Source organism: Notechis scutatus, chromosome 3 (genome assembly GCF_049901735.1).
Source record: "Notechis scutatus isolate UNSWTSFEM ecotype Mainland chromosome 3, rNotScu1.2, whole genome shotgun sequence".
In the NCBI taxonomy this organism is placed as follows: Eukaryota; Metazoa; Chordata; class Lepidosauria; order Squamata; family Elapidae; genus Notechis; species Notechis scutatus.
The window spans coordinates 167,659,374-167,687,054 of NC_142011.1; the positions used below are offsets into that span (position 1 = coordinate 167,659,374).

At 35.8% G+C, this 27,681-nt stretch overlaps 1 protein-coding gene across 3 annotated transcripts in view; it reads left to right on the plus strand.

Moving 5' to 3' along the window:
* The window catches only part of SPIDR (scaffold protein involved in DNA repair), a 204,410-nt gene that overhangs the window by 91,137 nt on the left and 85,592 nt on the right, over positions 1-27,681 (plus strand). For all 3 annotated transcript variants that reach the window (XR_015748893.1, XM_087961705.1, XM_087961704.1), the window contains exon 8: positions 6,756-6,975. Coding sequence is in view for 2 of the 3 variants with exons in the window: in XM_087961705.1 (XP_087817831.1) it covers positions 6,756-6,975 (220 nt within the window). In the remaining variant the exon portion in view is untranslated. The remainder of the gene's footprint in view (positions 1-6,755; positions 6,976-27,681) is intronic.

The window sequence follows — 27,681 nt, forward strand, 5'->3', positions numbered from 1 at the left end:
AGAATAGAATTCTTTATTGGCCAAGTGTGATTGGACACACAAGGAATTTGTCTTGGTGCAAATGCTCTCAGTGTACATAAAAGAAAAGATACATTCATCAAGAGTCAAGAGTTATAAGGTACAACACTTAATAATAGTCACAGGGTATAATAAGCAATCAAATCATACTAGGAAACAGTCAGTATAAATCGTAAGAATACAAGCGACAAAGTTGCAGTCACAAATGGGAGGGGATAGGTGATAAGGAGTGATGAGAAGATTAATAGTAACAGTAGTGCAGACTTTGTAAATAGTTGAACAGTGTTGAGGGAATTATTTGTTTAGCAGAGTGATGGCATTTGGGGAAAAACTGTCCTTGTTTCTAGTTGTTCTGGTGTGCAGTGCTCTATAGCGTCGTTTTGAGGGTAGGAGTTGAAACAGTTTATTTCCAGGATGTGAGGGATCTGTAAATATTTTCAAGCCCTCTTTTTTTACTTGTGCTGTATACAGGTCCTCAAGTTGAAGGCAGGTGGGTAGGTCTTGTGATATGATAGAACCTAGAAACTTGAAGGTCTCTACTGTTGATACTGTGCTGTTTAGTATTGTAAGAGGTGGTACTATGGGATCCTAAAGTCTGCCACCATTTCTACGGTTTTGAAGTATGTTCAGTTCCAGATTGTTCCGGTTACACCACGAGGCAAATTGTACAATCTCCTGTCTATGCGGATTCGTCGTTGTCTCAAATGAGACATGGCATTTAAAATCCCAAACTTTCACAAATGTAAAATTGTTTTAGCTTATTTCTTTTTTGTGGGTTTTTGTGGAAATGGAATAATATTAAATTTAAGAAAGTTTTTTTAAAGGAAAAGAAAAACAACATCAGAAATGAGGGAGAAATACATAGAGAAGTGAAGAGGGATTAAAATAATGAGTGAACAAGGAAACAAATCAGAAAATTGGAGAAAAACAAAACCACCAGATAAAGATTGTATGAAGGCCTCAATGAAATGGACAGTGGTTTTGATGGAATCGCTGTCAGTGATATGGGAATGTCCTATGTTTTAATTCTAAAATTCCATTTCTTTGATTATAAGAAGGTCTTCAGATGTCAGTCACTCAAATATGACTTTAGAAAATGGGAATTCCAGAATATCTCATTATCCTCATACACATCTGCCATTTTCTGGAATTTTATAAAATATTTACTTCTAGCATTTATGGTGTAAATAATATCTATATATCCATTGATCATGGGTAGTGAGCATACCATTCAATGAGCATGGACAGTATGTAAAGACATGGCTTTTTTTTTTGTCAAGATCTAAATCTGCTCTGAAGAAGCCAATTGTTTACAATTAGTAAAAACATCAAGTCATGTTCATTGTCTCATTGTATTGTCTAGAAGTGATTTGATGAATTTCAGGTCTCTTTATAAAATTAGTTGTTAATGCTATAATTCCTGTTTTGCTTGAATTGATAGAATTTAACAATGAAATTATTTCAAATGGTAAGTGGCATTGCAGTTATTTATACTGTGTCATTTTAGAGATATAACTGTGAGATTAAGTAACATGAGAAACAAAAGAATTGAGCATTTGTTATATTGGGGAAACAAATCCAATTGTTTAAAAGCAGATTGTATATTTTTGATTAGATTTTTTAATAATTGCTAGATAATTTGCTTTATTAAAAACTTGAAGTGAATGAATAAATGAATTGTAGTTCAAACCAAAATATCCACACATAAATACTGGTTATACACGTAGTGCTTGACTTACAACAATTCATTTAGTGACTGAAATTACAACAGCACTGAAAAAAGTGACTTACGATGGTTTTCACACTTATGGCCCTTGAGGCATTCCCCATGGTCACGTGATCAAAATTCAGATGCTTGGCAACTGACTCAGATTTATGATGGTTGCACTGTCCCTGGGGTCATGGGATCACTTTTGTAACCTTCTGGCAAGCAAAGTCAATGGAGAAGCCAAATTCACTTATCTATATTACTAACTTAACAATCTCAGTGATTCACTTAACAACTGTGGCAAAGTCGTAAAATGAGGCAAAACTCACTTAACCAATGTTTCACTTAGCAACAGAAATCTTGGGTTTCAGAGGAAAGGTTTCTAATGCTTCCTTTTTATATATTTGGAGAAATTGAAGATCAAAGGGATTGAGCTTTTTACAGAAGAGGAGCAGCAAATCAATACTGTATTCATCTTGTTTGTTACAGATCTATAATGACCCACACTGAAGCCAATATGGGCTCTGAATGTCATTTTCAGAGGGAAAGAAAGACCTCCAAAATGCTTGCCAAGATTAGAAGCCAAGAATTTGTCATCACTCAGATCATTTGATTGAATAATCACAGCATGAGAAACTAGAGGGCAAGCTGTTCAGAATCCTTAGTTGCTCTCTAAACCTTTAATTCTTAGAACAGGGAAACATCTGATAGCTTACATCAGTTGAAACTTCCTTCCTTCCTTCCTTCCTTCCTTCCTTCCTTCCTTCCTTCCTTCCTTCCTTCCCTCCCTCCCTCCTTCCCTTCCTCCCTCCCTCCCCTTGCATCAATTCTCAACTCAAAATCTAACAGAACCTGGGTCTACTCATTCAGCAGTAAAACAGAATTAGCTCTGAACTATTCAACTGGGGCCAAAACAATATACAGTATATGTCTATATAATATAGCATATAGTGAGAGGAGAAAATTCCATTCATTTCTTTTCATTTTGTACTTGAGCTTAAATATCACTTTTCGCTAGAAACCTACCGGTAAGTTTGCCTTCAGAAGTTGTGGGAGCTTCATCATTTGAGACTTTCAAGAAGAGATTGGACTGCCATTTGTCAGAAATGGTGTAGAGTCTCCTGCTTGGGTGGGGAATTGGACTAGATACCTACAAGGTCCCTTCCAACTCTGTTAATCTGTAATCCCTTATAAAACACCCTCTATTAGTTAAGTTCTCTAGTTCCCAATTATGGAGGCTGCTTTGCCTTTCTCAGTCATTCTGTTATGAATGCACATAGTTTTTTGATTGCAAGAACCTTGGCTCATAGTTATTTAAAAAAAATACCAAGATGACAGTAGCTGGCCATCTTTTCTGGCTGCTTTTGATACCACAACAATTTCTCATTAGAGCATATGTCAACTTCTCAGAGGATATAATTTAGAAGTCCAGAATGTTATTGCTGCAGTTATTTGGCAATAGTATGTCCTTCCTCAGAGAAGCAAAGACAGATGCTCACTTCCTGCATTGGAAAGAAAAAATAAATATTATCACCATATGGATGATGTAAAACTAATAGTAAACATAGTAGAATGAGGAAGAAGGGGCAGAGTTAAGAGATCTATTTTGGATTCTTCTTTTATATCAAATTGGTGAAATATGTATCAGACTTTCTAAGCCAAATAGGATCAAGTACAACAAATCTTTTCGAATGGGTCAGATTCCTACCAATTGCTAATGGAAATGACAATTTTCGTTAGCATTTCTAAGCTTCTCCATGCAGATTAGCTTTGTGTATGTTTCTTTGCTTCAATCTCTTATCTGCTTGATATGGCTGGCACCATAGTACTTATAAAAGCTCTTCGATGTGTTGTTTGTGAGGTACTGATTGGATATTGTGCTAATTGTAGTCATTTCTGTTTTTAATGGTGCTTTTTATTGATTTTTGTATGTTGTTTGGGTATTTTAATTGCTGTCAGCTGCTAAGAGTCATTGACATGACATAAGCAACTATCCAAAACTAGGAATAAATTGAATAAATAAATATAGCTAAATTGGATTATTTGACTGTACCTTGTCTGCATTCACCTTTTCATTACAACATTTTCACCTGTCTTATCATCTAGATTTTGAGGATAAGACCTAAGGAATGGGAATGTATGTAGGAGAGAATGTTACAATAGCTAAATGCAGCCTGAACCTGACATATATTCAAAATCAAGCAACAGTTGATAGCGGACTTAGAATGGTCTGCCTTTGTATGTACACACACACACAGATGCATATACATGCCCAAGCATACTTTTCCTGAAAGCTCTAAGTCAATCAAGGTATGGCCTTAAATATAAGCTTTCTTTGAGAAGGTAGAAACTAGACTTGCAATTGCCGGTAAAACTGATTTTGAGAGATAACTGATGTATGAATTTCTTAAAAAAAAGTCTAGATGCTAATAATTACTTGTCCACAGTTTGCTATAATCTATTTTACATAACTAATTAATTGTACCATTCAGTGCTATTCAACCAGAGGAGGAGTAGAGGACTGCACTGGACTTGATTTTAGAAATGGAGAAAACTTATTCAAATTTAGTCATACAAACTGCCCTATTTATCTTTTTACTAGATATTTGAAAGACTGCTGATTCTTGTTTTTTGGAGTGTGTACAAACCACAGAATTAGTGTTATTTTCAACTCAAAACAAAAACAGGAAATTAGGTTGAACTGAAACCCAAAACAGGAATCTTATGGGATATGTGAGGGAAGGCTGAATATGTCTTACCATGTCTTGCTTTATTTTCCACATGGGCTGCAGGCTAAACTACCAAACAATCTCTCCAGAGCTCTTAAAAATGCCTTCAAGTCAGGTGGGTTTTTTTTAAATATTGGCAACAAGTGTTTGCAGCATTTTCAGAAGGGATTTGCCATTATCTCTTTCCTGGGACTGAGATAGAGTGACTGACCCAAGGTCATCAGCTGGTTTCATGCTTCAGGCAGGACTAGAACTCAGAATCTCCCACTTTCTAGCCTGATGCCTTAACCATTACACCGATATGTTAATCTCCACTTACTTGTTGCAAATAGCCCTATTTTTTTCTTCAGTCACTCCTGCCTGGAACATAATTTGTATCTATGCCTAGTTCAAATATGTGTGTGCTGACGCAGGCCACCTGAAATTGGCTGGTTTTTATACATAATATTTTGCACATCCTTGCTTATTTTTTAAAATATAAGTTTAGACATATTTTCAAATGTTTTTCTCTAGTGCTAAAAACAATTTAAGGGCTCAAATAAGCATATAATGTATCCATAAAATGAACAGTAGGTCAGGTATTTACATTCATTTTTCAAGTTGATCCTTGATACTTCACTTACTTACCTACTTTAAATTGGAATCAGTTGTAGAGCTAATTGGAATTCTACCACTAATGAAATCAATAATGAAAATAAATATTGATATACATATGTATTCCATTGATGCTTTAGTTTTCATCCAAGAGCTCAAAGGTGACATAAATGTTCTCAATTTGCTCATTTTCTTCTGACAGCAAATTTGTTAGGTGGTGGTGGTGGTGGTGTGGTATGTGATGGGGGGGGTGGGAGAGAGCGAGCAAGCACACAAAGCAGTTGTTCAGGGAGTTATATAGATGAGTACAGAATGACTTTGACTACATACACCAAGAAGGAATAAGACTTATAAAAGAAAAACAACTCAGGAAGGTCAGGGATTGCTTTTTTCTGTTTTGGTCTCTTCTACTACGTCAGGCATGGCTGCAAACACATTATGCCTGGTGAGCAGACAAGTTGCTCTGACCATTTTGAATTTTTTGCAACACAAGTAAAATACAACAATCAGATTAAAATTGAATAAATAACATCAGGTAGATTTTTTAAGTTTTAGATAGAACTTTCGTCTATTCCATAGTGATATATTGCTAGGTTTTACAACAAACTTCTCCCTCCACGTTTGACATGTAACTTTTTTTTATTCTAGGCAAGTATTTGAAAAGAATTGCCTTCCAGGGAAGAACTTAGCCTTGTGATTTCCATGTAGAACCTAACTGATAGGGCAGCTGCAGTTTCAGGAACAGACTTTCTTTGATGTTGTGCTTTAAGCCCCTTCTTGGCTGTACTTTCTAGTTACTTAGAAATCCTGGTACACCATATTCAAACATCACAGAAAAATATTTTCTGATGCTTTAATATTTCAAAGTGTCAAATGTGTTTTTTGTTTTTCCTTTGCTGGTCAACTTTTTAAATATATCTTATGTTTCATACACAAATATTAAAATGCAATCTAATATAAGGGGGAGAGAGAGGAATCACAGGATACAGCTTTTAAATAAGAGCAAGCACATAAATTTTGCTGTCCACAGAAGCTGTAGTCTGTTCTTCTATAATCAAGCAACTCACTAAAAGTTGGTGTTTATATTCTTAAAAATGATTTTGCTATCATTCTTCAATAGTTCATTAGATATTCATAATGGATAAAAGTATATTGGCACGCTAGCTTCCCCTTGCTTTGGGATTTTATTGCAAGATTTATGCAGTATTTTCTTTATTAGAAAAATTTCTTTCTACTAAGATGACTAAGGATAACTTAAGTTATTAGATGCTAACCTTTTTCATACAATAAGTGAGATTATGAGGCTTGCCGATTTACTCTCGGTCTTTTGAGAAGTGTTGTTTTGATAGAAATACAGGAAATTGCCTCATAGCTGTAAAAAATACTAGCCTATGAGAGCCTCTAGCACATGTTTTTCATGCCAGTTTTAACAAGCCAAATAATTGGAAATGTTTGGATAGCATTGTCTTAAATATAATTCCATTTTGTTATAACATACTATTTAATGTTTAAGTTTATTAAAAAGCACTTTAAGAATAAGCTGCTCTGTAACAGATACAAAGTTTTGTTTTACTGAAGTTCTGTGCAATTAAAATAAGTCCATACAAATTCATTTCTGATTTCTTATTTGTAACAGAAGTTTTAGAAAATTTTCTTTTCACATGTTTTCATTATTTCTTAATTGTATTTTATTGCTTAACTTCTAGGTGGCAAACCTGGTGTATTAATTGTGAAGATCTTAGAAATGCATGAAGAATGCACTCTTTGCATAGCTAACTGTCATCAACTGGGACAAATTTGTGCTGATGGTTCTATCATAAAAGAAATTGTTGAAATTCAGCCAAGAGTTAAAGTTCTTTTTGCAAAAGAAACAACAGCTCATTTGAAGGCAGTACCACAGGACGTCATATATATTCATCCTCCTTGGTAAGTACATAAAACATTCTCAACCAGTCATACCCTCAACCAACCATACCATAGCCAGTTTGGTCTAGTGATTAAGGCATCAGACTAGAAAGCAAGAGACTGTGAGTTCAAGTTCCGCTGAAAACCAACTGAGTGACCTTGGGCCAATCATTCTCTCTCAATCCAACTCACCTCACAGGATTGTTGTGAGAAAAATAGGAAAGGAATATGTGTTGGATATGTTCACTATGTTGAGTTATTTGCAAAAAAAATAAAAATAAAGGTGGGATATAAAATAAATAAAAAGTGTTCCTTTAGCAGTAGCTCTTTTTTAGAGGAGACCCAAATTTAAGTTAGGTTTTATTTATTTTTTATTCTAGTAATAATATAGTTGCCTTTGTTGTCTATTTCTTATGTTCCTGCATTTTATTAAATGCTAAGATACATGAATGATTCAACCACTAACATGTTTAATTTGCATTTGAGAAAAGATAATTTAAAGAGATTCTAGCAGGAAAAGAGCTTCACTATTACAGTGTTTTTGCTGATAAATCATGCAGGATTAATGCTATATGCTAAAGACATTTAATCTTCATCTCATTTTACTCGGGTATGAGATGAACAGTATCTTGTTTTCCCTAATAAAAGGGAGGGGGAAGTTCCAAACAAAAGAAATCAAAGAAATTCTGTTACCATTGTTTTTATAGAGCCCTTTGATATCATCTATGCATTTTGAAAAGTTATAAATATTTAAGCAGACAGTACGGATAAAAAATAAACAGCCAAATCCCTACCATCAAAAAGAAAGTAAGTCCTTTTTACATTCCTGCTTTGAAGATTTTGTAGAAACAGAAAAAGTAAAAAGCTCTGATAAGGGAAAGACACCGAGCCACCCTACAATAAAATTCAACAAAATTCAAAGTCAGTTATGGCAGAAGCACTCCTGGAAAAAAGATGCAATTGGACAATCTGTAGATGATTACCCCTTCAAAGAACTGGAGATAATAAACTATTTTATATGGGAAAATTGAACAGCTTGCTTAGCTTCTGCCTAATATCATCATTCAAAATAAGATTTGATATCCAAACGTCTTATTTTAAAGCAGTTGTTTTTCCTCTACTTGAATTGGGAGCAGTAACAAATTAGTCGTTTATCAAATTATTTCATATTTGTTGCAGTACATGCTTAATAATCAAATCTTTAGAAGTTTGAAGATTCAGAATCTTTTTATATGGCTGTTACTCAGAAACAAAGCCATTTCCTAACTTTTTAAAGCTTTTTTTTTACCATATGGTTTAAATGTCCATGTCACATATACTATATGATTTATGCTTCAGACCCCTTTCAGTATAGATTCAATCAATCAATCAGAATAGAGCTGGAAGGGACCTTGGAGGTCTTCTAGTCCAGGCCCCTGGTCAAGCAGGAGACCCTGTACCATTTCAGATAAGTGGTTGTCCAGTTATAAGTGGATGTTCCTTAGAAACCTCCAATGTTGAGTCACTTACAACTTCTGAAGGCAAGCTGTTCCACTGGTTAATTGTCCTAACTTAGCAAGTTTCTCCTTAATTCCAAGTTGCTTCTCTCCTTATTTCCATCCATTGTTTCTTGTGTTGCCTTCTGGTGCTTTGAAAACTAAGTTCACCCCCCTCTTCTTTCTGGTAATCCCTCAAATACTGGAATACTGATATCATGTCACCCCTAGTTCTTCTGTTCTCTAGACTGGCCAAACCCCACATTTAATAATGTAGAACTAAAATCTAGCCTTATTAAAATATAAAATAATAAACACTTTGAATTAATTTGGCCAAGGGTAAATGTATAAATAATTATTGGCTTTTAATTTCCCACAGGTATGAATAATTTATCTTCTATTTGTAATAATTCTTCATTTAAAAAGTCAAGTTTTCTGTTCACAATGAATGTAATAATAAAGGAAAACAGTTTTGGAGAAAAATGGGTTTAGAGTAGATGCTAACTACAGAGAAAATAACATGACATTTTTATTAAAGGCAATATATTTTGGAACAAACTAGAAGAATCCCTCAGAGACTAGTTTGGTACATTTGTTTTAAATTATCAGTAAATTTGGGGAGGAAATAAGGAATTAGCTGATTGCATTTGCTACTAATAATATGCTAATGTGTTTAATTCAGCTCAAAATCTATGTTAAATGAAATATTCTCCTAAGATGCAACAACAGATATTAATGAAATTGCATACAGCAGTAAAAAAAGTCATATATTTGTGACCTTGTACATATGAAGTTAAATTGCTGACTTGGAGCTGCCCAGAACTTGATAATAGATGGGTCGCTATATACATTTTAATAAATACAACAGATTTAAGATTCTTCGATTAGGTGAGAACATTATTGGGGAAATAGTCAGATGCAAGGAACCAGAACTGTATGGTTGGTTATGGGGCCTGACCTTTGTACATCTTATGTAAGACACAGAAAAGATCACAGTGGAATTTGACTGACATTTGGCCTTTTATATTTGGGATAATATATACCTATAGGAAGTCCCAAGTTTATTAACTAAAACCCTAGTAAATTCATTCATACATACATACATACATACATACATACATACATACATGGAAAATAATAAATAATAATAAATTTATACACAACTTCAGTCAAGTTGATCTTCAATCAATTTACTGTCTATAATAAAATATTTGCATGAAGATATTTGGATAATTCTAACCTTTTTAGTAGCTCAGTTATTCAAGTGGAATGATATGATGATGGAATGATTTTATTTGTTGTCTTTGCGACCATCATAATACTAAATCAGTCAATCTCCATTAACAATCAGTGGAAATGCTTGTGCACAAATACAAAAACACGTCCCAACTGATCACTGTGTTTATTTTACTTGTCATCTTTCTATAGTAATTAAAAACAATTATTTCTATGTATATTCAAAAACAATTGCATGTTCATAGGAATAAAGAATTATCTGAAGAATGTGTAAAACATAATATCTAGATAAAAGCATTTCCTACAAGCCTAGAAATAAAACAAATTTATCAAATAAATGGAAACAAAATAAACACTGAAGGTAGCAGAGTTTGCTAAACTGGTTCCAACAATTTCTGTCTTTAGCTTTTGAGTAGGCAAGGGATATTAGCACTAGAACATGTAATAATAAAAAGGTTTGCAATTTGTTTGAAAATACAATAAATTACAGCAACAAATTTAACATCAGAATCCTATTATACTCTAGTCTTAGAAGTACACATCTGCTTTTATTTTAGGTTTAAAAATGTCCACTTACCAAACAAATTAGCTTAAAGAAATTTGCAAATAAAATGGTTGCTTATTTCAATAAAATGGTTGAATTTATTTCTTTGTTAGCATTCTTTGGAAGAGTTAATCTAATATTAGTTTAGTTTCTAATATAGAAATGTCTCCAGATTATTTTTAATCAATGTTGAAAAGTTTATATTGATAAAATGTTTTATCTGCTTAGTAGCTATTGCACATAAAATTTAGGTTTAAATATTTATTAATCTGAAATGTTAACTTTGTACTAAACAACATATGGAAAGAAAAATCATAACCAGGTAATAGGTACTGTAGTTGTCTGTCTTCAGTAGACATTGAGTACACAAGGAAAAGAAATGTTAAGTGTTGGAGGATAAATTAAGTGTTGCGATGAAGGTAGATATGCAATTCTGTTGGGAACTATGCATGGCCCAGTGTAATCAACCTTTTTAGAGATTTGCAGCTGTGCATTTTTGTGGGTATTAGGGAAGGACTACAGGGGTTGGACCATATGGGCTGGGTCAAGACTTTTTTTTAATCTGAAGTTGTATTAGGAATTGTAACAGCATATTTTCACAAGGATGCTTTCCCAGGAGGTGCCTTTCAGAGCAGTCACTCTGCCATCAAATAATAGTTATTTATCCCTGTGTCTTCCATAAATTGGTCTAGGCCTGCTGGTAGCCAAGCTGGTAGTTAGCATCACATCTCTTAGTAGCACATTCCAAATTTCGTGTTGTGTTAAAAAATCACTTTGTCTGATAGATGTTTTGGGGGGTTTGGTCATCCCTACTAATTTCATCTTGTGCTCATCCTGTGGTTCACCAAAACATTGCTCCTCCCACCCCCTCAAACTATTGCTTTACCCGTAGAGACAAAAGCTTTTGTATCAACATAAAGCACAAAAAACTGATCAGTCAGTTGGGATGAGGTTGGCATTTAGATTAACAGCCAAATATTGCTTAACCCTGCTTCTTTCACATGCTCTACCATCTTTATTTTTTGCCATCATTGTCATGGAGATATGACTTTTGCGTGGTAAAATAACTCAAAACAAAATCCCCAGGTGGCAGTTTTACTATGCACTAAAATGAGGTGTCTGGACTTTCTCTCAGCCCAACTCAAAATGCTTAGAGAGCCTAATATTGGGGAAGAGGGTATCTGCAGAATTGAGTGATCAGTAGAAGTTGGCATGATTGTATTTTTGCCAGGTTCATCATCAAGATGTCACTGGTTATTTGTATGGTGAAACTAATGTTGAAAGAAAGGGGAAAGCATCAGTTTAATGGAGAAAAGCAAAAGATGATTTCAGACTGCCATTGCAACAGGCTAGAAATGAGATATAGGTGATACGTTTAAGAAGTGTCCCATGAAAACGATTAACAAAGAGTTTTCATGCCACAGAAAGTTAGAAGTTAGGGTGAAATTTCAGTTTGGTAAGTGAAAAAGAAGCAGATGCCCTGATATTTGTTAGGTTTTCGAAAGGATTGAAATCCTGGCATCACTTGACTGAGCTAAGAAATGAAAAAGGATGGGTCTATAGTGGCTAGTATGTGGATGGGAGAATATAAGGAAATAGGAAGAATGTAGACTAGAGTGGGAAGTCAATAAAATACTTTGGAAGACTTCCATGGCAAACTGCTGCAGTCATGAACTGCATGTCAATGAACTAAGAGTTGAGTTTGGCTCGAACCTGTATGTTTAAAGCTGTGATTGCTCTTAATCCTAACATTTCTTTCAGTATCTAAACATTTATTGGCTCAGCCAATCTCATTGTACATATGTACTCTGACAATAAAGGTAATAATAATTTAAGGTATAGCAGTATATAAGAAACCAAGATATCACAAAAATTCCATGTTTTATGTGGAATTTATTTCTATGCCCTTTTTTGTTCCATTTTGGACTTTCTAAGATTTCTTTGTTAGTCTCTGAAATATGTCTTTTTGTTTCTGAAGTTAAAGTTGTGACGATCCATGTTGATAAATTATGTTTTCTTAATTGAAATATATTTGTTTCAAGGAATCTGTGAGTTTGTAGTTGCATTCCAGAAGCTTCCATTAGTGATTTAAAAGGAATCAAATTTCTTACCTAATTTGGACCAGGGAATGTTGGATATGACTGCATGACCACAAATCTCTGGAAATGGGGCTTAGGAAGGGCATGGGATTTTGGGGGATATTTGAACAACTTTCTTTCCTTTAAGATACTCATGGAAAGTTTTGCTATGATAAATAATTTAGCCTAACTATGCATTCCTTTGCAATTCTTCCTTCCTGCAAGCTGGCTCTTTTGGCTAGTAAAAATTGTTTTTTCCCCCAATAACTGAACTGTTGTTAAAAACAGAATCAGAGGAATAATAAAACAATCAATGCTTTTAAAATAACCTAAAATGAAGGATGTGTTTTCCTTTTGTAATCCCAAATCACCCATACATATTAAGAAAACAAGCATGGCATGGAATAAACAGATTTTTTTAAAAAGTTAAATCTGTTATTAATTATTTTTTTCTGGGAAACCAAAAAATGAAAGGTTAATGGTGTTTGTTTCTTTGGAATTCGAAATAACTAAAATGCACAATAACCCTTACATGTGCAGCTTATTATAAGAATGAGTATTTTATTATGTAAAACTCTACATATACAACAAATAAATAGTTTATTTAGTTAAGATTATTCTAAATCAGAGTAAGGAATAATGTAGTCAGTTGGTATAGGGGAACTCCTTTTGGTTATTTAAGACTATTGGTTGTTCACAGGAAAAGATAGTACAAGTAGTCCTTGTCTTGCAACCAGTTGTTTAGTGACTGAAGTTACAATGACACTAACAAAAGGGATTTATGACTGTTTTTCTTAAACTGTTGCAGCAACCTCATGGTCATGTGATCAAAATTTGGATGCTAACCATCTGGTTCATATTTATGAACATGTGGTAAGTATGACCACCTTTTGGTCACATGATCACCTTCTGACATTTGTGATCTTCTGGCAAGCAAAGTCAATGGGGAAGCCAGATTCACTTAACCTCCTATGTTAGTAACTTATCGACTGCAGTGATTCACTTAATAACTATGGAAAGAAAGGTCATAACATGGGGCAAAATTCAACAACTGTCCCAACTAGCCACATACTTTTTGGGCTCAATGATGGTTGTAAGTTGAGGACAACAGTTATTGAACTGAGCAGAGCCAGAAATTGGCATCTGCCTCATCTTTTATCTCTCCACTCATGCATATGCACATGAATTGGTAGCATTTCCCAGAAGAAACCATCTGGAGACAAATATGGGCCTGTAGCATGTGGATAATGCTGGGAGGTACACAAGATTTCCAACTTACATCCTTAATGTATATGTGCATATGAAAATATGTGATAGGGATTATGAATATTTCTTCAGCAGGCTGTGGAGCATATATATGTATGGCATAGCACCTGGATATCTGAGTGACCACTTGCCTCTAGTCATTTCTGCCTGCCCAGCATGTTTCAGCAGAGTGGATGCATTCTAGATGCTTGCATTAAACATAGTCTGTTTTCATTTCTCTTAAGAAAATGTGCCTTCTCTGTCACAGCCCCAAAACTCTGCAACAATATTTTCCCCCTTACCCATTTAAGGGAAAGTGTTAAAAGACTGCATCCTCTTTCCTAGAGTTCCAGAAATCTCTCAAACCCTGACTTCAGTCCCAGGCTGAATGTTTGTTTAGGGTTCCTGCCCTTTTGACTTTTATTGTTTAAGGGATTATATTAGTCTTGAGATGTTTGTTTGGTTTAATTTTTTTATCTATTTTTATTGGCTTTTTTCATTAGAGGTGGGTGGCTTGTACGTTCAAATAAGCTCAATATATACATAAAAGGTGCAAAGTAACAAGTTTCCACCAGTTTTAGACTATGAGTAACTGTAGATTATCTACATACATAATAATGATAATGCTATGGTGCCTTTAATACTGTCAAACAAGTATCTGCCTATCCCAGGTCCTTAAAAGGATTCATAGGCTGATAAATTAGCCAAATCACATTTAAAATTTTGTTTGACTGTGCAACAAGCTATAATAATTAAAAATAATAATGGCCTATAGCTGTTATATGATACTGTTCCAGGAAGGCACTACCTTGATGTGCTCACAGGGCTTGTGTTTTCTGAGGAAGATGAAAGTCATGCCAGAAGTTCGACCATCCTAGACAATCTCATCAGAGGAGCAAGATAAGGAATGTCTCTTCCAGAAACAGTATGATGAGATGTAATTTACAGAAACTCATACCAGACCAGTCATCGCCCAGGTCAACAACAGCATTCCACACCAGGTGTTGGAGTTCCTAGACATCTGTGACAAATGCGCTAGAGAACTCAGAACTGTTGGCTGAGCACAACTAGGCCAAGCAGGTGCAGAAAAGTTGTTTACCTGTCACAAATACACAAAGATTGAAAGAAAGAAATAATAATCTATTATTACCAATCAAGTCCAATGAAAAGAGAATATTTGACTAGAAAGCATCAATTCTGGAAAGGATAATATCCAGAATCAGAAATTACAGAATAGATACTAGCGGATCAACACTGATTTATAATACAAAATAAAATATTTTGTATTATATTGGAAACAGACTTGGAAGAACTGCAAAGGACAGAAAAGTCAGAGCATTGCCAGAAGTAACTTAGACTGTAGAGGCAAACCGGGGGAGTTTACAATAAAGGAAGCCGGCATAGCTATTGAATTATTTTCATTCCCAAACTGGGACTGCTCTCCTCTACCTTCTCAGAAGGAACAAAGCCTTACATTTAAAACCCCCCACCAAGAACTGAATTGAAACAAAGAATAATTTAGCATGTAAAACAACAGAAAAGCAACAGAATAAGGTTGCCCGCATTTAATCTTGTTCCAATGAAACAGCTAGCACAAGCATTAAAAGATGTCAATACTATAATATCAAATATAAGCAGCAGCTCACTGCAAGACACAACCAATTAAGGTACATCATGGCTGTAGTTATAAATGAATACCTTGGAGATAAAAAGTGAGAAAAAAGAAACAGTGTACCACAAAATGGAAGATCAGTCTGCTAAGCTCAGATGAAAACAAGCTAGAACAAAAGAAAAGGTGAAGAACAAGAAAACCAAAAAATAGCTGATCAAGAAGTATCACCAGAAATATGGGAGATTAAGGAATCAACGGAAATAATAAAGCAGCAAGTAACATATCTAGTGAAAAAGATCAGCAGAATTGCACAACTATGGATAGAATCTCCAATTTCAGTTGAATCAGAGATGTTTCTACCAGTTCCTCAATGGAGACACTACATTGGTCACAACATGATAAAGAAAAGACACTGCAGTTTTGGGCACGGCTACAGGGCAACCCAGAGAAATACATAAAAAATGTAGCTTGGATAAAGGATGTGGACAAGAGTAAAAAAACCTGCAATGAAAGAATTTAACAGCAGAAATGATGGAGAAAAGGGCAAGAGGATCATGAATAGTTCAAGACTAGGTGAAGATAACTGCATGGTATTTCATTGAAATATCTGATTGGTCTGTATCCATTCATTGTCAAGCAATTTAATAGCATACTGCAAGGAGGTGAAATTAAACATTGGTTAACACCTGGCAAGACCTACCTGAATGAAAGATCCAACAAAAAGGGCAGCACCAGACAAGTACAGGCCAATTACCTGCTTACCAACAATTTTCAAATTGCTAAAAGGTGTGGTAGTTGATGCAGTCCAACATTGAAAACAAGCTCTTTCCACCTGAGCAGAAAGGAAACTGCCCAAGTAGCTGAGGAACAAAAGATCTCAGATCCTAATTGACAAGATGATTTTGAAAAAACATAGAAAGAAAGACCAACTTGAATGTAATTAGGATTCATTACAAGGAGGCATTTGATTCTGTATTACATGACTGGATAATCTAGTGCCTAAGCAGGAATCAGTAGAAATATCAGAAGCTTTATGCAAAAATCAATGGCAGAATGAAAGACACAATTGCCAGTCAATGGTGATAGATTGGAACAAATTAATATTAAGAGACAAATCTCACTACTACTGTTTGTTATTGTTCTGATTCCTCTATTAACAATACTGAAAGGTTATCGAAAAAACTTCCGGTTTGTCGGCTTCGCTAGCGGCAGGGATTCGCGATACTGTGCGATCCTGGCGGCGCTAGCCGTTTTGGTGCCTCTGATCCAGATGGGTTTGGAGGCTAAGGCTGCCCTGCAGGGGCGGCTGAAGACAGGGGGATCCGGAGAGGGGTTTGGGGTGTTGCAGACCCCCTCCCGCCGGCAAAACCCCTTTCTCAAGACGGTGCAGCGGCGGTCCGTAATGGCCGCCACAAAGAAGCCGGCAGCTGGGTAAGAATGTGCAGGAGAAAGAGGAGAAAGTTTTTTAAAGTGAAAGTTTTTCTTGGCTGACCCAGGACTTTAAGACATATTTAACATCCTGAAAATTATGGCTTTCTGAATGATACTTTCCAGAAGAGAACTATAAGCGGCAATTTTGAGGTGCTGAAAGGAAAGTTTACTCTCCTTCCCTATGGAATCAACAAATGGATATTGAGAAACTTGTCTTTTTATAGAAAGTTAAAACTTGCTTTCTGTGATAAGTGGGAAGGAGAGGACAATATATATATATATATATATATATATATATATATATATATATATATATATATATATATATATATATATATATATATATATATATATATATATATATATATATCTTGTTGGAGGAGATGCCTTAAGGATTTGAAGACTGAAATTTATTGCAATAAGGCTTTAAAATACAGATTTGGTCGTTTTTTTGATTGATATTACCCCAGGAAGAAAAGTGAGAACTTTGTTTTGGCTTGGACTGAGTGGTGACTTTGGGATTTTGGGACTGTTCTAACTTTTGAAACATCTTGGTTGTTGTAAGAAGAAAGAGGAAAAAAATGAAAATAAAAGATTTATAATGGCTTTTTCCGTTGAGGAACTGAGAAAAGAATATGAACAAACAAAAAGAGAGGGCAAGGACGCTGTACAGGAAGCTTTTCTCTTTTTAGAAATGGCGCTGCTATTTATCAACAAACACAACAACAGATGGAGGCAGCAACAGAAGAAGAAGAAGAAGAAGAAGAAGAAGAAGAAGAAGAAGAAGAAGAAGAAGAAGAAGAAGAAGAAGAAGAAGAAGAAGAAGAAGAAGAAGAAGAAGAAGAAGAAGAAGAAGAAGAAGAAGAAGAAGAAGAAGAAGAAGAAGAAGAAGAAGAAGAAGAAGAAGAAGAAGAAGAAGAAGAAGAAGAAGAAGAAGAAGAAGAAGAAGAAGAAGAAGCCATCTTTGATGAATCTCAAAATTTAATTAAGAAGAGAGGAAGGAAAATGAAGGACTTAAGATTTAAAAAACACCCAAGAAAGAGAAAAATAAGATGCAAAATCAATATAATGCTAGAAAACAAAAGAAAAAGGAACACAACAGAGAAGGGAAGCTAACAAGGCAGAGGGTAGGAGAAGGGGGTAGAAAGGCCTGGTGGGAGAAGAAAGAAAGGGAAAAGGTGGAGAAAAGCCACAAAGCTTTGAAACCAGATGGGAAAAGAGGAATTTTTTTAGGGACAAAGGGTAATGTATAATTTGTTTTAAAAAAAAGATTCTGCAAGGTACATAAGATGGTACTGTAGCATTTGTATTAGAAATAGAAAATTAGAATGGTTTAAGAGTTAATAAGAGATTAAAATATTGAAATGTTTAGTAATGTATTTAATTATTTTGGATTTATTATTTTTCTTTTTAAAAATTACTAGATAGAATGTACCAAGCAGAATCAGATTGGGTATTAGGTGTTATTTTAAATGTTAATTTAGGGGGATGATAGAAAGGCATCATACTCTGATTAGTGATTTTAGGAGAAACTCTTTTTTCTTTTTACTATAGGGAATGAGACAAATGGATAATAAAGAATGGACAAAGGATACAAATATAATGACTTAAATTAAAATGAATTAAATAAGATAGAATTAAGAAGAGTGAAATGTGTGGAGAAGCTAATTTAGAAGATATAGAATGGTAAATAAAATAGGTAATGGCATGTAAGATGAGCATGAATATAATTGAAGTCCATGTAGAGAGAGGTTTCTGGGGCCAAGTTACTTTCCTAAAAGATCTTTTATATTTTTGTGTTTTGTGTGTTTATGTATGCGGGAGAATTAATAAAACCTTGCAGGAATATAGAATGAGAATAATGGTAACCAAGTCAGAGAGAAATAGATGATAATTATAAATTGGATAAATATAAAGAAAAATAATAATAGTGAAATTGGATAAGAGTAAAGAGTAATAAAGAGAAATTGGATAAGAGATATTTGTATGCTCATATGGAAATGGTCTAAAATAGAATTATATTGTATAAAATAATGTTTTATTTGACTTGTAAAATTTATAATGAAAAGAGGTTCATGTATTAATGGTTAATGATGGTTTGTTTGTCTTTAAAATTAATAAAATTTGTTTAAAAAAAAAACAATACTGAAAGGTTATCAAACATCAAAAATATCTGCCCGGTTTTCACACCTCCTTTTCACATAAAATCTGAAGCTGTATGGAAAAACACCATCTGAAATAGAATTCTTGCTGAACACTGTCCATATACTCAGCCAAGATATTGCAATGGAGTTTGGGTGAGCCAAATGTGCCACCCTTACCATCCGTAGAGGAAAAATAATGAAAACTGAAGGAATCAAGATGCTCTGGGGAAATAACATCAAGTGTCTAGATGAAGACAATCATTACAAATACCTGGGTATCCTTCAAACTGACAGCATTAAGCACACTGAATTCAAGAAGGTTAGAAGTAAATGAATCATAAGAATGAAAAACTCAAAAAACTCAATGAAAAAAATACCATCAAGGCAATTAACACCAGGATAATTCCATTGTTATATCAAAGGTGGGATGCTACTGGTTCTGCCAAGCCATTAGTTCTGAAGATCAGCTGAGACAGAACCGTTTTGTCAGATGATCTACTGTTGGGCCCGCCTGCCTGCCCAGGCTCCCATACTCAGACATGATATTCTTCCGATTAAAATCGGAATTCCGATTTTTTTGGAAATCGCCCCTCCCCTTTCCCCCCCTTCTTCTCCTCCTTCCCCTCCCCTCGGAGGCCCCAAGTCAGGAGTTGCTACCGCCGGCATGGCTCCAGTCCCGCGTTGCCTCAGGAAGGAAAGGCAAAAAGGAAGAGCCGCGGCGGCGCTTTGCAACGGCAGCAGCGGCTCCTGGTTTTGCCTTTCCCTTCCCGAGGCAACGCGGTGCAGCGGAGGCCGGGTGGGCGGGCGGTGCGAGGCGGGTGGTGCGAGCGGCGGGCGGGCAGGCGGGCGGTGCGAAAGGGAGCTGGGCAGCGATTTCTTGGCGCGCGGTGGGGGGTCTCTTTTGGCTGGCCCCGATTTTTTTTTCAGAGGGGAATATCATGCCTGATACTGACCTTTATTTCCTGCTTTTGAAACGCAACTGCTTTGTGCAGCACAGCAGATTGCCATGTGTCAGCTATTGAAGATCCAGGGTAAGTGCAGGAGGTAAGGAGGAAAGCCTCTGTGCATGCGCAAAGGTGCTTTGGCATGCGCACACACATGTGTGTGCATGCACAAAGTGTGTGCACGTGCGCAAAATGCACTCACCCAGCCTCCCCCACTGAACCAGTGGTAAACCTCTTTGAATCCCACCACAGCATTAGGTATACAGCTGGAATAATGGGCTGGATTGAAGCAAAACTAAAAACCCTGGATAGGAAGACCAGAAAAATAATGATGCTGATCACCTCCTTCTTCCATGCATGGAAAATTGCAAGTATATCAATTGGTTAAAGAAGAAAAAAAGCATGGAAGAGTATCTGAAAGATATGAAGGAGCAGCACTAAAGTTAATATAGCATGAAGGTTTACTGAGCACAGAAGAGACCACGCTGGCCTACAAGAAAGAACAACCAACCCAACAGTGCTTTGTAATGGTAATAGTAATGGTAATGAAGAAGAGAAAAGAGAGATGGGAAGACAAAGTACTACATAGCCAGCACTTTTTTTTTTAAATAAAAAGGCAAAGTAGATAATCTGGTGATGGTTAAGAGCAGGTGTGATGAACCGGGCTGGGCACAGAAGTGATGCAGCCGAAGCGATGGCATAATTCCCTTTTATCGCTCCAACCTTTCCCCAAAATCCTCATGGTTCACTGCAAATTCAAGAGCAGTGCCCTAAACATGCACACATGCTTCCAATAGTTCTTGACTGCTATACGTCTGGAGGAGCAGTACAGTCCTCTTAGCAGAAGCAATACGGAAAATCTGATCAAGGGCTGTCTTCGTCACTCAGAAAGCTGGGGCTGCAGCAAAACCCCCAAGCAGAGTAGTGTTGCTGAGTGCTCGCACAGAGGCTAGTTAAGGTAAGGCAAGTTGAAGCAAAGCAAGGCAAGGCAGAGCAAGATAGCAAGATGTCGATAATTGCAAGTGTGGTTGGAAGAATGCAACACTTGTTCCCGACCGTCCCTCCCCTCAGCATCTGCTTAAATTCTATTCCCCAGGTGATGAGGTGCAGGGTTCCCAAGTCACCAGATCGCCCTGTGCTAATCCCACTCTTCAATCTCCGTGCTCAGGGATCAAGTTGGGTAGGCAGTTGCTTTTTTCTAGAGCTCTGTCGCTCCTCTGCTCCGCTGCCTATTCTTTACATCTCCTCCCCCCTCGCTTGGTCATCCTGCACCCTCTCTTCGTCTCTGACAACCCTTCCCAGGCCTGAGATACCCGAGGCTGCTTCATCCTGCTCTTCTAGTCACTCCTCCAGGGCCAGATAGGCCACATCATCTTCCTCTGTAGGCCCCTTCTCCTCCTATTCATTGGACCCGGCATCTGATGGGACCATGACAGCAGGAAAGTAAGAGACAGGGGGGCTGATTTTGGCTGCTGAAGATCAAGCCTTAAGAACAAATACATATGAAGGCAGAATTTAGAAGATAGCAACAGATGGCAAGTCCCACCGCTGCAAAGAAGCAGAAGAAATAGTGGACCACCTAGTAAGCTTTTGCAAGAAGATCATACTGACCACATAAAAAACAGAGTAGCAACAATGGTGCATTGGAATATCTGCAAGAAATACTATTACCAAGCGCTGGTGGGACCACGAAATAGACAAATAATAGAAAATGAAGAAAGTAAAGTGCTTGGACTTCCAGTTTGAGCTTCTTCGGCGACAGACCAAAACCTCGTCTCTCCGAGGCTTCGATCCGTGCTCGCCGCTGGAGCGCCCCGAGCCGGTTGGTTTTGGGGCTAAGCCACCCCATAGAGGTGGTGGGGAGGGGGGAGACTGCCTGCAGGGTTGAGGAGAGCCGCATCTCTCCTCCCCAGCTGGCCATTACTCCCTTTCCTGAAGGTGGTTGTAGCGGTGGTCAGAAATGGCCACCACAAAGAAGAACTTGACCGGAAAAGAATGTGCAGGAAGATAAGAAGAGAAAGTTTTGGTTGACCGGGTCAAACAGCAAAAGGAACAAATAAGGTATCCTGGAATTTAAACTTAACAACATTGTTCCCAAAGAAGATTTTGAAGCTGCGAAGGAGAGAGAGAAGGGAAAGGATTAGGGTTTTTTTCTTCCCTTCCTTATACTGACAGCTAAGAGACTTAAGCAAGAAACTGAAAAAAAAATCCACTTTTACATTAATAGGCATCTAAGCTGAAAATAAAAGTCAAAGGGATAAATAAAGATTTCTGGACATTTAAAAGTTTTTAAAAGCTGGAAAGGAGAAAAAAAAAGAATAGAAGGGCAGGATCTGGGAAAATGGAGGAGACTGCCTGGAATTAAGGAATGGAACTGTAATTAAAAGGAACTTACAGTGAAATTTTAACAAGATTCTTCAAAGATACATTTTAATGGAAACTTGGTAACAAAATAATAGAACCCCAGGAAGAGAAAGTGGAAAAAAGAAGAAAGTAGAAACAGCCTTGGATTATTTGGATTACTTGGTGATTTTTGGTTTTTGCATCTAGATGATTAAAATTAACTGGGTGGTTGTTTAAAAGTTTTTAAAATGGTATCACTCTTAGAAGAACTGAAAACGGAACTTAAAAAATGGAAAGAAGACGCACAAGGAGGGAGAAGTTCTTTTGGCTTCGTGTTTCAATTCTTAGAAATGGGAGATCTGGAACTATGAGAAGCAACAAGAAACGCTTGCAGAACAAGAAGATTGGGACAAAGAAGAAGCCATCTTTAATGATCAAATAACTTTAAGTGGGGGGGGGGGGAAAGAAAAGGGGGGAAAGAGAGTGAAAGGTTTAAGATTAGAAAAAACAACCAAAAAGAAGAACAATTTGAAAGATAAGTATAATATTAGAAAGCAACAGAAGAGGGGATTACAGATGAGAGAGTTAGAAGTAGAGAGATGAGTGGGTAAAAAGGGGAGGGAGAAGAAGAGGGGGAAGAAAGCAAGGAAAAGAAGTTGTAAAAGACAGAAACAAGAAATGGAGAAACAGGGAAAAGATATAAGGATTGTAACCATAAGTTTGTTTAGAGATAATGGGTGAAAATTTAATTGTAAAGGGGATTCTGCAGAGGTACATAAGATAGCTTTGTTATATTACAAATAGAAATAACTTTAGAAAATATGATGATGGATAAAATATTTATTGTAATGCAGTGGGATGTTTGTTAATAAATAAATGAATTAAAATGATTGAGAGAATTAAAAGGGAACATTTTTAATTATTAGTAATGATTTGTAAAAATATAAGTGAGAAATATGGGGGGGAAAAAGAATTAACTATGGAAAGTTTATAAGTGTTCCCAAGGAAGTATGATATTCAATTGAAAAGAAATGTTAAAGATGTTAAGATTTTAATGCATATTAATGATAGAATTGAATTGGAATGGAATGTGTTTTATTTACATATATATATATATATATATATATATATATATATATATATATATATATATATATATATATATATATATATATAATTTTCTTTTTAAGAATATAGTGTTTATTTTAAGAATGTACCAGCAGAATTCGATTGGAAGTTATGTGTTATATTGAATGCTATAATCTTAAAGCTATACATTGAAGCTTAAATAAGAGCTTGAATGGATAAAATTAAAGGATATAAAGGTGTCATACTCTAATTGGTAACTACAGGGAAAAATTTGTTTAATAAGAAAAGATAATGTGAAATTGTAACAGAACAGACAAAAGTATAAATATAATGATTTGAATTGAGATAATCAAAACAAAGTTGAGAAAATTAGAAGAGGGGAAAAACTATGTAGAAAATATAAAATGGTAATAAGATATGGAATAGAATATAAAAATGAGCATGAAATTGAGTTTTGTGTCTGTATGAAGAAGTGATAACCTGGGACCATGCTATTTTCAAAAAAGATGTTTTATTTGTATTTTGTTTTAGTGAAAACCCAAATAAAATTTTCAAAAAAAAAGAAAAGAAAGTGAAGTGCTGTGAGACTTTAGAATTTAAATACAAGTATCTGCCATATGCATATCAGACTTAAACACTGTCAATAAGAAAGACAAAAAAAACCCTCTGGATATTAGACGCTGCAGAACTCGAGGAGAAGAGAAGAGAAAGAACTGGAGAAGATCAGAAAGCATGAAGACCTGCGAATAGAACAACCATAGCAAAAAAAAGCAAATATACTATCAATAATAATGGTTGCCTTGAGTTCAGTCCCAAACAACTGAGATACTACTTGAACACCATCAGCATTGACCAAATTACCATCAGTTATTGTAAAAGGCAACTTTACTTTGAACAATGTATGTTCTGCAAAAATATTAAAAACCATTAAAAAACATCTGCCTAGTCCAGATCCTTGGGAAGGACTTAATAGGTGGATAAAAATGCCAAATCCATTCTAAATATCTGGCTGACTGTGCCAGATATCAACCACTATAACCACTATGGTTATTAGCAAGGCAAAAGTGTACAATATAGCAAATCTTCGTCAACTGTAGTCTATGAACATATGATAGTGAACACAATTTTCTACATCTAGCAGAATATATAGTTGTCAGGTTACAACAGCAATTTAGATGAGGATTACTGTGTAAGCAATCTAGTTGTAATAGCAATAGCACTTAAACTTACATACCACTTCACAGTGTTTTATAGCCTCTGTAAGTCATTTACAGAGTCAGCATATTGTCCCCAACAATCTGGAACCTCATTTTAACGAATCTCGGAAGGATGGAAGTCTGAGTCAACCTTGAGGCTGGTGAGATTTAACTGCCAAACTGTTGGCAGTCAGCAGAAGTACTACATTCTAACCACTGTGTCACCATGGTAATATGCGATTTCACATAATGTGTGACCTCATTGCTTAGTGATGGGTATTTTGGCAATCCCAGTTGCTGTCATAATCCCAAGACATGTAGGTTGCTAACTGGGAAGTGGCAGTTGTCCCAGGTAAGAAGTGTGGAGATCCTCCTGGGGATATATGTAAGAGGAATCCTAGGAAGGCCAATGTGAACTGCATGCACGAGTCAAGGGGGGATTTGGCAGACTAAGCACAGACTGCAAATTTCAGAAGACTTGGGAGGCCAGTAAAGGCTGCGCATAGGTGTGGGTAGGTGCTACAGGCAGGAGCTACTTCCAGAAATGACTAGCAAACTTCCCTGCAAGCTACCCCATTATTTTGGAGGAAGTAATCATGAGCTGGCCACTCAAGCATCCAGATTGCAATCACATGTCCATTGGGGTACTGTGATAGCTGGAATTTCAGAGGCTTATATGTCCATTTTTTTAGCAGTGCCGTAAGTTTGAAAAGTCACAGAACAAATGCTTGTATGTTGAAGACTGACTGTAATGAATTCCTTCTCGGGAGACATAGAATTACTTGTGGACATACTTTAATACTCATATTCTGTCTTTGTTTCACAGTCAACATTTACAAATGAAAGTAGGCATCCTATTAAGCCTTGATATATGATCAATTCCAAGACCAACAATTTTAAGATACTTTCTGGGAATATATTAATAGTACTTGTGATTTAGACCATACTGATGATCACTAAATTCTAACTCTGTGCTGCTATCCTTTGGTCATACGTGTTTCTGTACTCAGAATTGGTAGTTATAGTCTGGAACAAATCATAACAGAACATATATACAGTTACTAAATAACTTTTTTTGTGGAAGGGAAGGAGAAATTTATATCCTGAAGTTTGAAGTATGTAGAACTATGGATTACATAAAGCTGCTTGAGGAAGTCTGGCTTATTTATAAATATTTTTATTTTTTGCCTTTGAATAAAAAGTATAGAGCTCTTTCAGGTATATTTTTAATTTTGTTAGAGCAGTTGCTCAAGTTAATTATAAAATTAAATACAGTAATACTTGCAAGAATAATAGTTGTACTTATGGTGTATGTTATTTCCATGAAAAAAATCACTAGTCTTTATGGTTGTTTGAGGCAGTTTGCATGAAGCAGATTAATATGATTCAGTACAGGCTACAGCTGCTATCTCATTCAATTAGTTCTTCTGGAGACTGGAATTTCCAGACAGTTCTGAACATTGGGAGGGGAAAAGCTCTGCTGACGTCAGGAACTGCTCTTGGGAATGTTTTGCATTCCTCTTCCTGGCAGTGGTCAGGTGGCTTCCAGCAAGAAGGAAGGAACAACCTCTTCCACAAAGGAGGAAAATATTGGAAGAGGGGGAGGCGGAGAACAGTTTATAATACAAGTATTGTGGAGGAGTCACTTTTATTGTAAGCCAGAATTGAAATTAGAACCAGATGCCTTGTATTTAAAAGCTGCATACATATTAAATGCATCTATTAATTACTATAATGTTTGGAGTATTTGGCTATCTGCCACCTTTTAATCTCATTGATCTGTAGAGAGAATTTTAAAAAGTTCAGAAAAACAAGTTTGTTCCAGAGCGTTTTTTCAGATCACAACTGAAAAAAATACTACTTAGTACAAAAGTTGAATATCATATTAAACAACCAGCATGAGTGATTCTGTTTCCCTATAAAAAGCACATATTCCCAAACATAATATTTATTTCTGTGAGTTATACAAATGCCTACGCAGCTGAAATGGTAGGTACTCATAATATTATAACTCCATTTATTTGCAGAGCAGAAAGATGAGAAATCAACAGAATAATAAATACTATCTGTAGTCTGTCCAGTGAAACAGCATGTATGGTTAAGACTATATTAACTGTCAACACTGCTGCTTATTATAGAACAAATATTGAATGTTCATTCTTTTAAAGAGACTTGCCATTTCTCATAGAGCTGCTGTAAAGTTTATTGGGCAGGTGAAGGCTATGAATCTGTCTATATGCCATATAGAATGCAAGAGCAAGCGATTCTACATATTCTGCTAGGGTGGAGATTATGTATTCCATTATTTGTTTTCTCTTGTTTTAATCTGAAGAGGTATGTTGATGGGATTAGCTCTGTTTTCTTCCAAATTACAGATACTACTGTCTTCTTTTTCATTATGTGATCATGTTGGTATGTGTAATAAATAATGATCTCAAGCTAAGGGTCTTTTAAATGACACCAATATTGTTACTTAAAATGCACTAAGCATAGTTACAATCCATGTTTAACAGTGACACAGAAGGTATTCTATTTAAGAACTTGGACTGAAAATATTGTTACCATAAATTGAATGTTGAAATTCTGAAGAGAGATTGAATTTTGGAAACAATATACTTGAGTATCTGTTCATTTATGGCAGTTAAGGTTTAGTTTTGTATTATACATTGATTTATATTTATGTTATGAAAAATGGCAGAGACCTTTTTCCTCCAAAAAATTACCAGAAAGCATTCAGCATTGTATAGGCATTGTTGCTTTTTTATTTCATCATGCTATATTGTAGGATAATTCTGTTTTCTGTGCCTATTTGCTATTTGAGAATGTCCAAATTCTGTGTTAGTTCCGTGTTTTGGAAACATCCTATGGAACATTTTCCAGAGCATTGTACAGGCTACCTGTGTTAATAGTACTGCACTGTTTGGTGTTGTGAAATAATAGCCATAAACTGAGAAACAATCCAGACATAAGGAAACTATTTGTAAGAAGATTGTCTCTTTGGAGGATTTTGTACTCCCCTCAAAATATCAGTTTTATAAACTGAGTAGATGCTTTGACTAAGTATGATTGTTTTTATTGGACACAGGTGGTCTTGGTTATTTAAATAGCCTTATCAGCTTAGATAAACCCAGGATCTACAGCCAGCTGGCCAACTGGGAGGCAGTCTGCTATAATTGTTTCTCCTTGGACTTCTTGGCTTATTTCGGTTGTCTCCATCAAAGCTGCTACTTGGATTCTGTCCTCTCCTGACTTTGACATTGATACTTCTTTTGTGTATTTCTAGACTTTCTGAGAAAGTCTTAATAGAAGATGTTCTGCTGAGTTGCCATTCTATTGCAGCTTCGTCTGCTACTAGTACCTGGTGTCTTCACCTGTTCCAGCATCAATCTT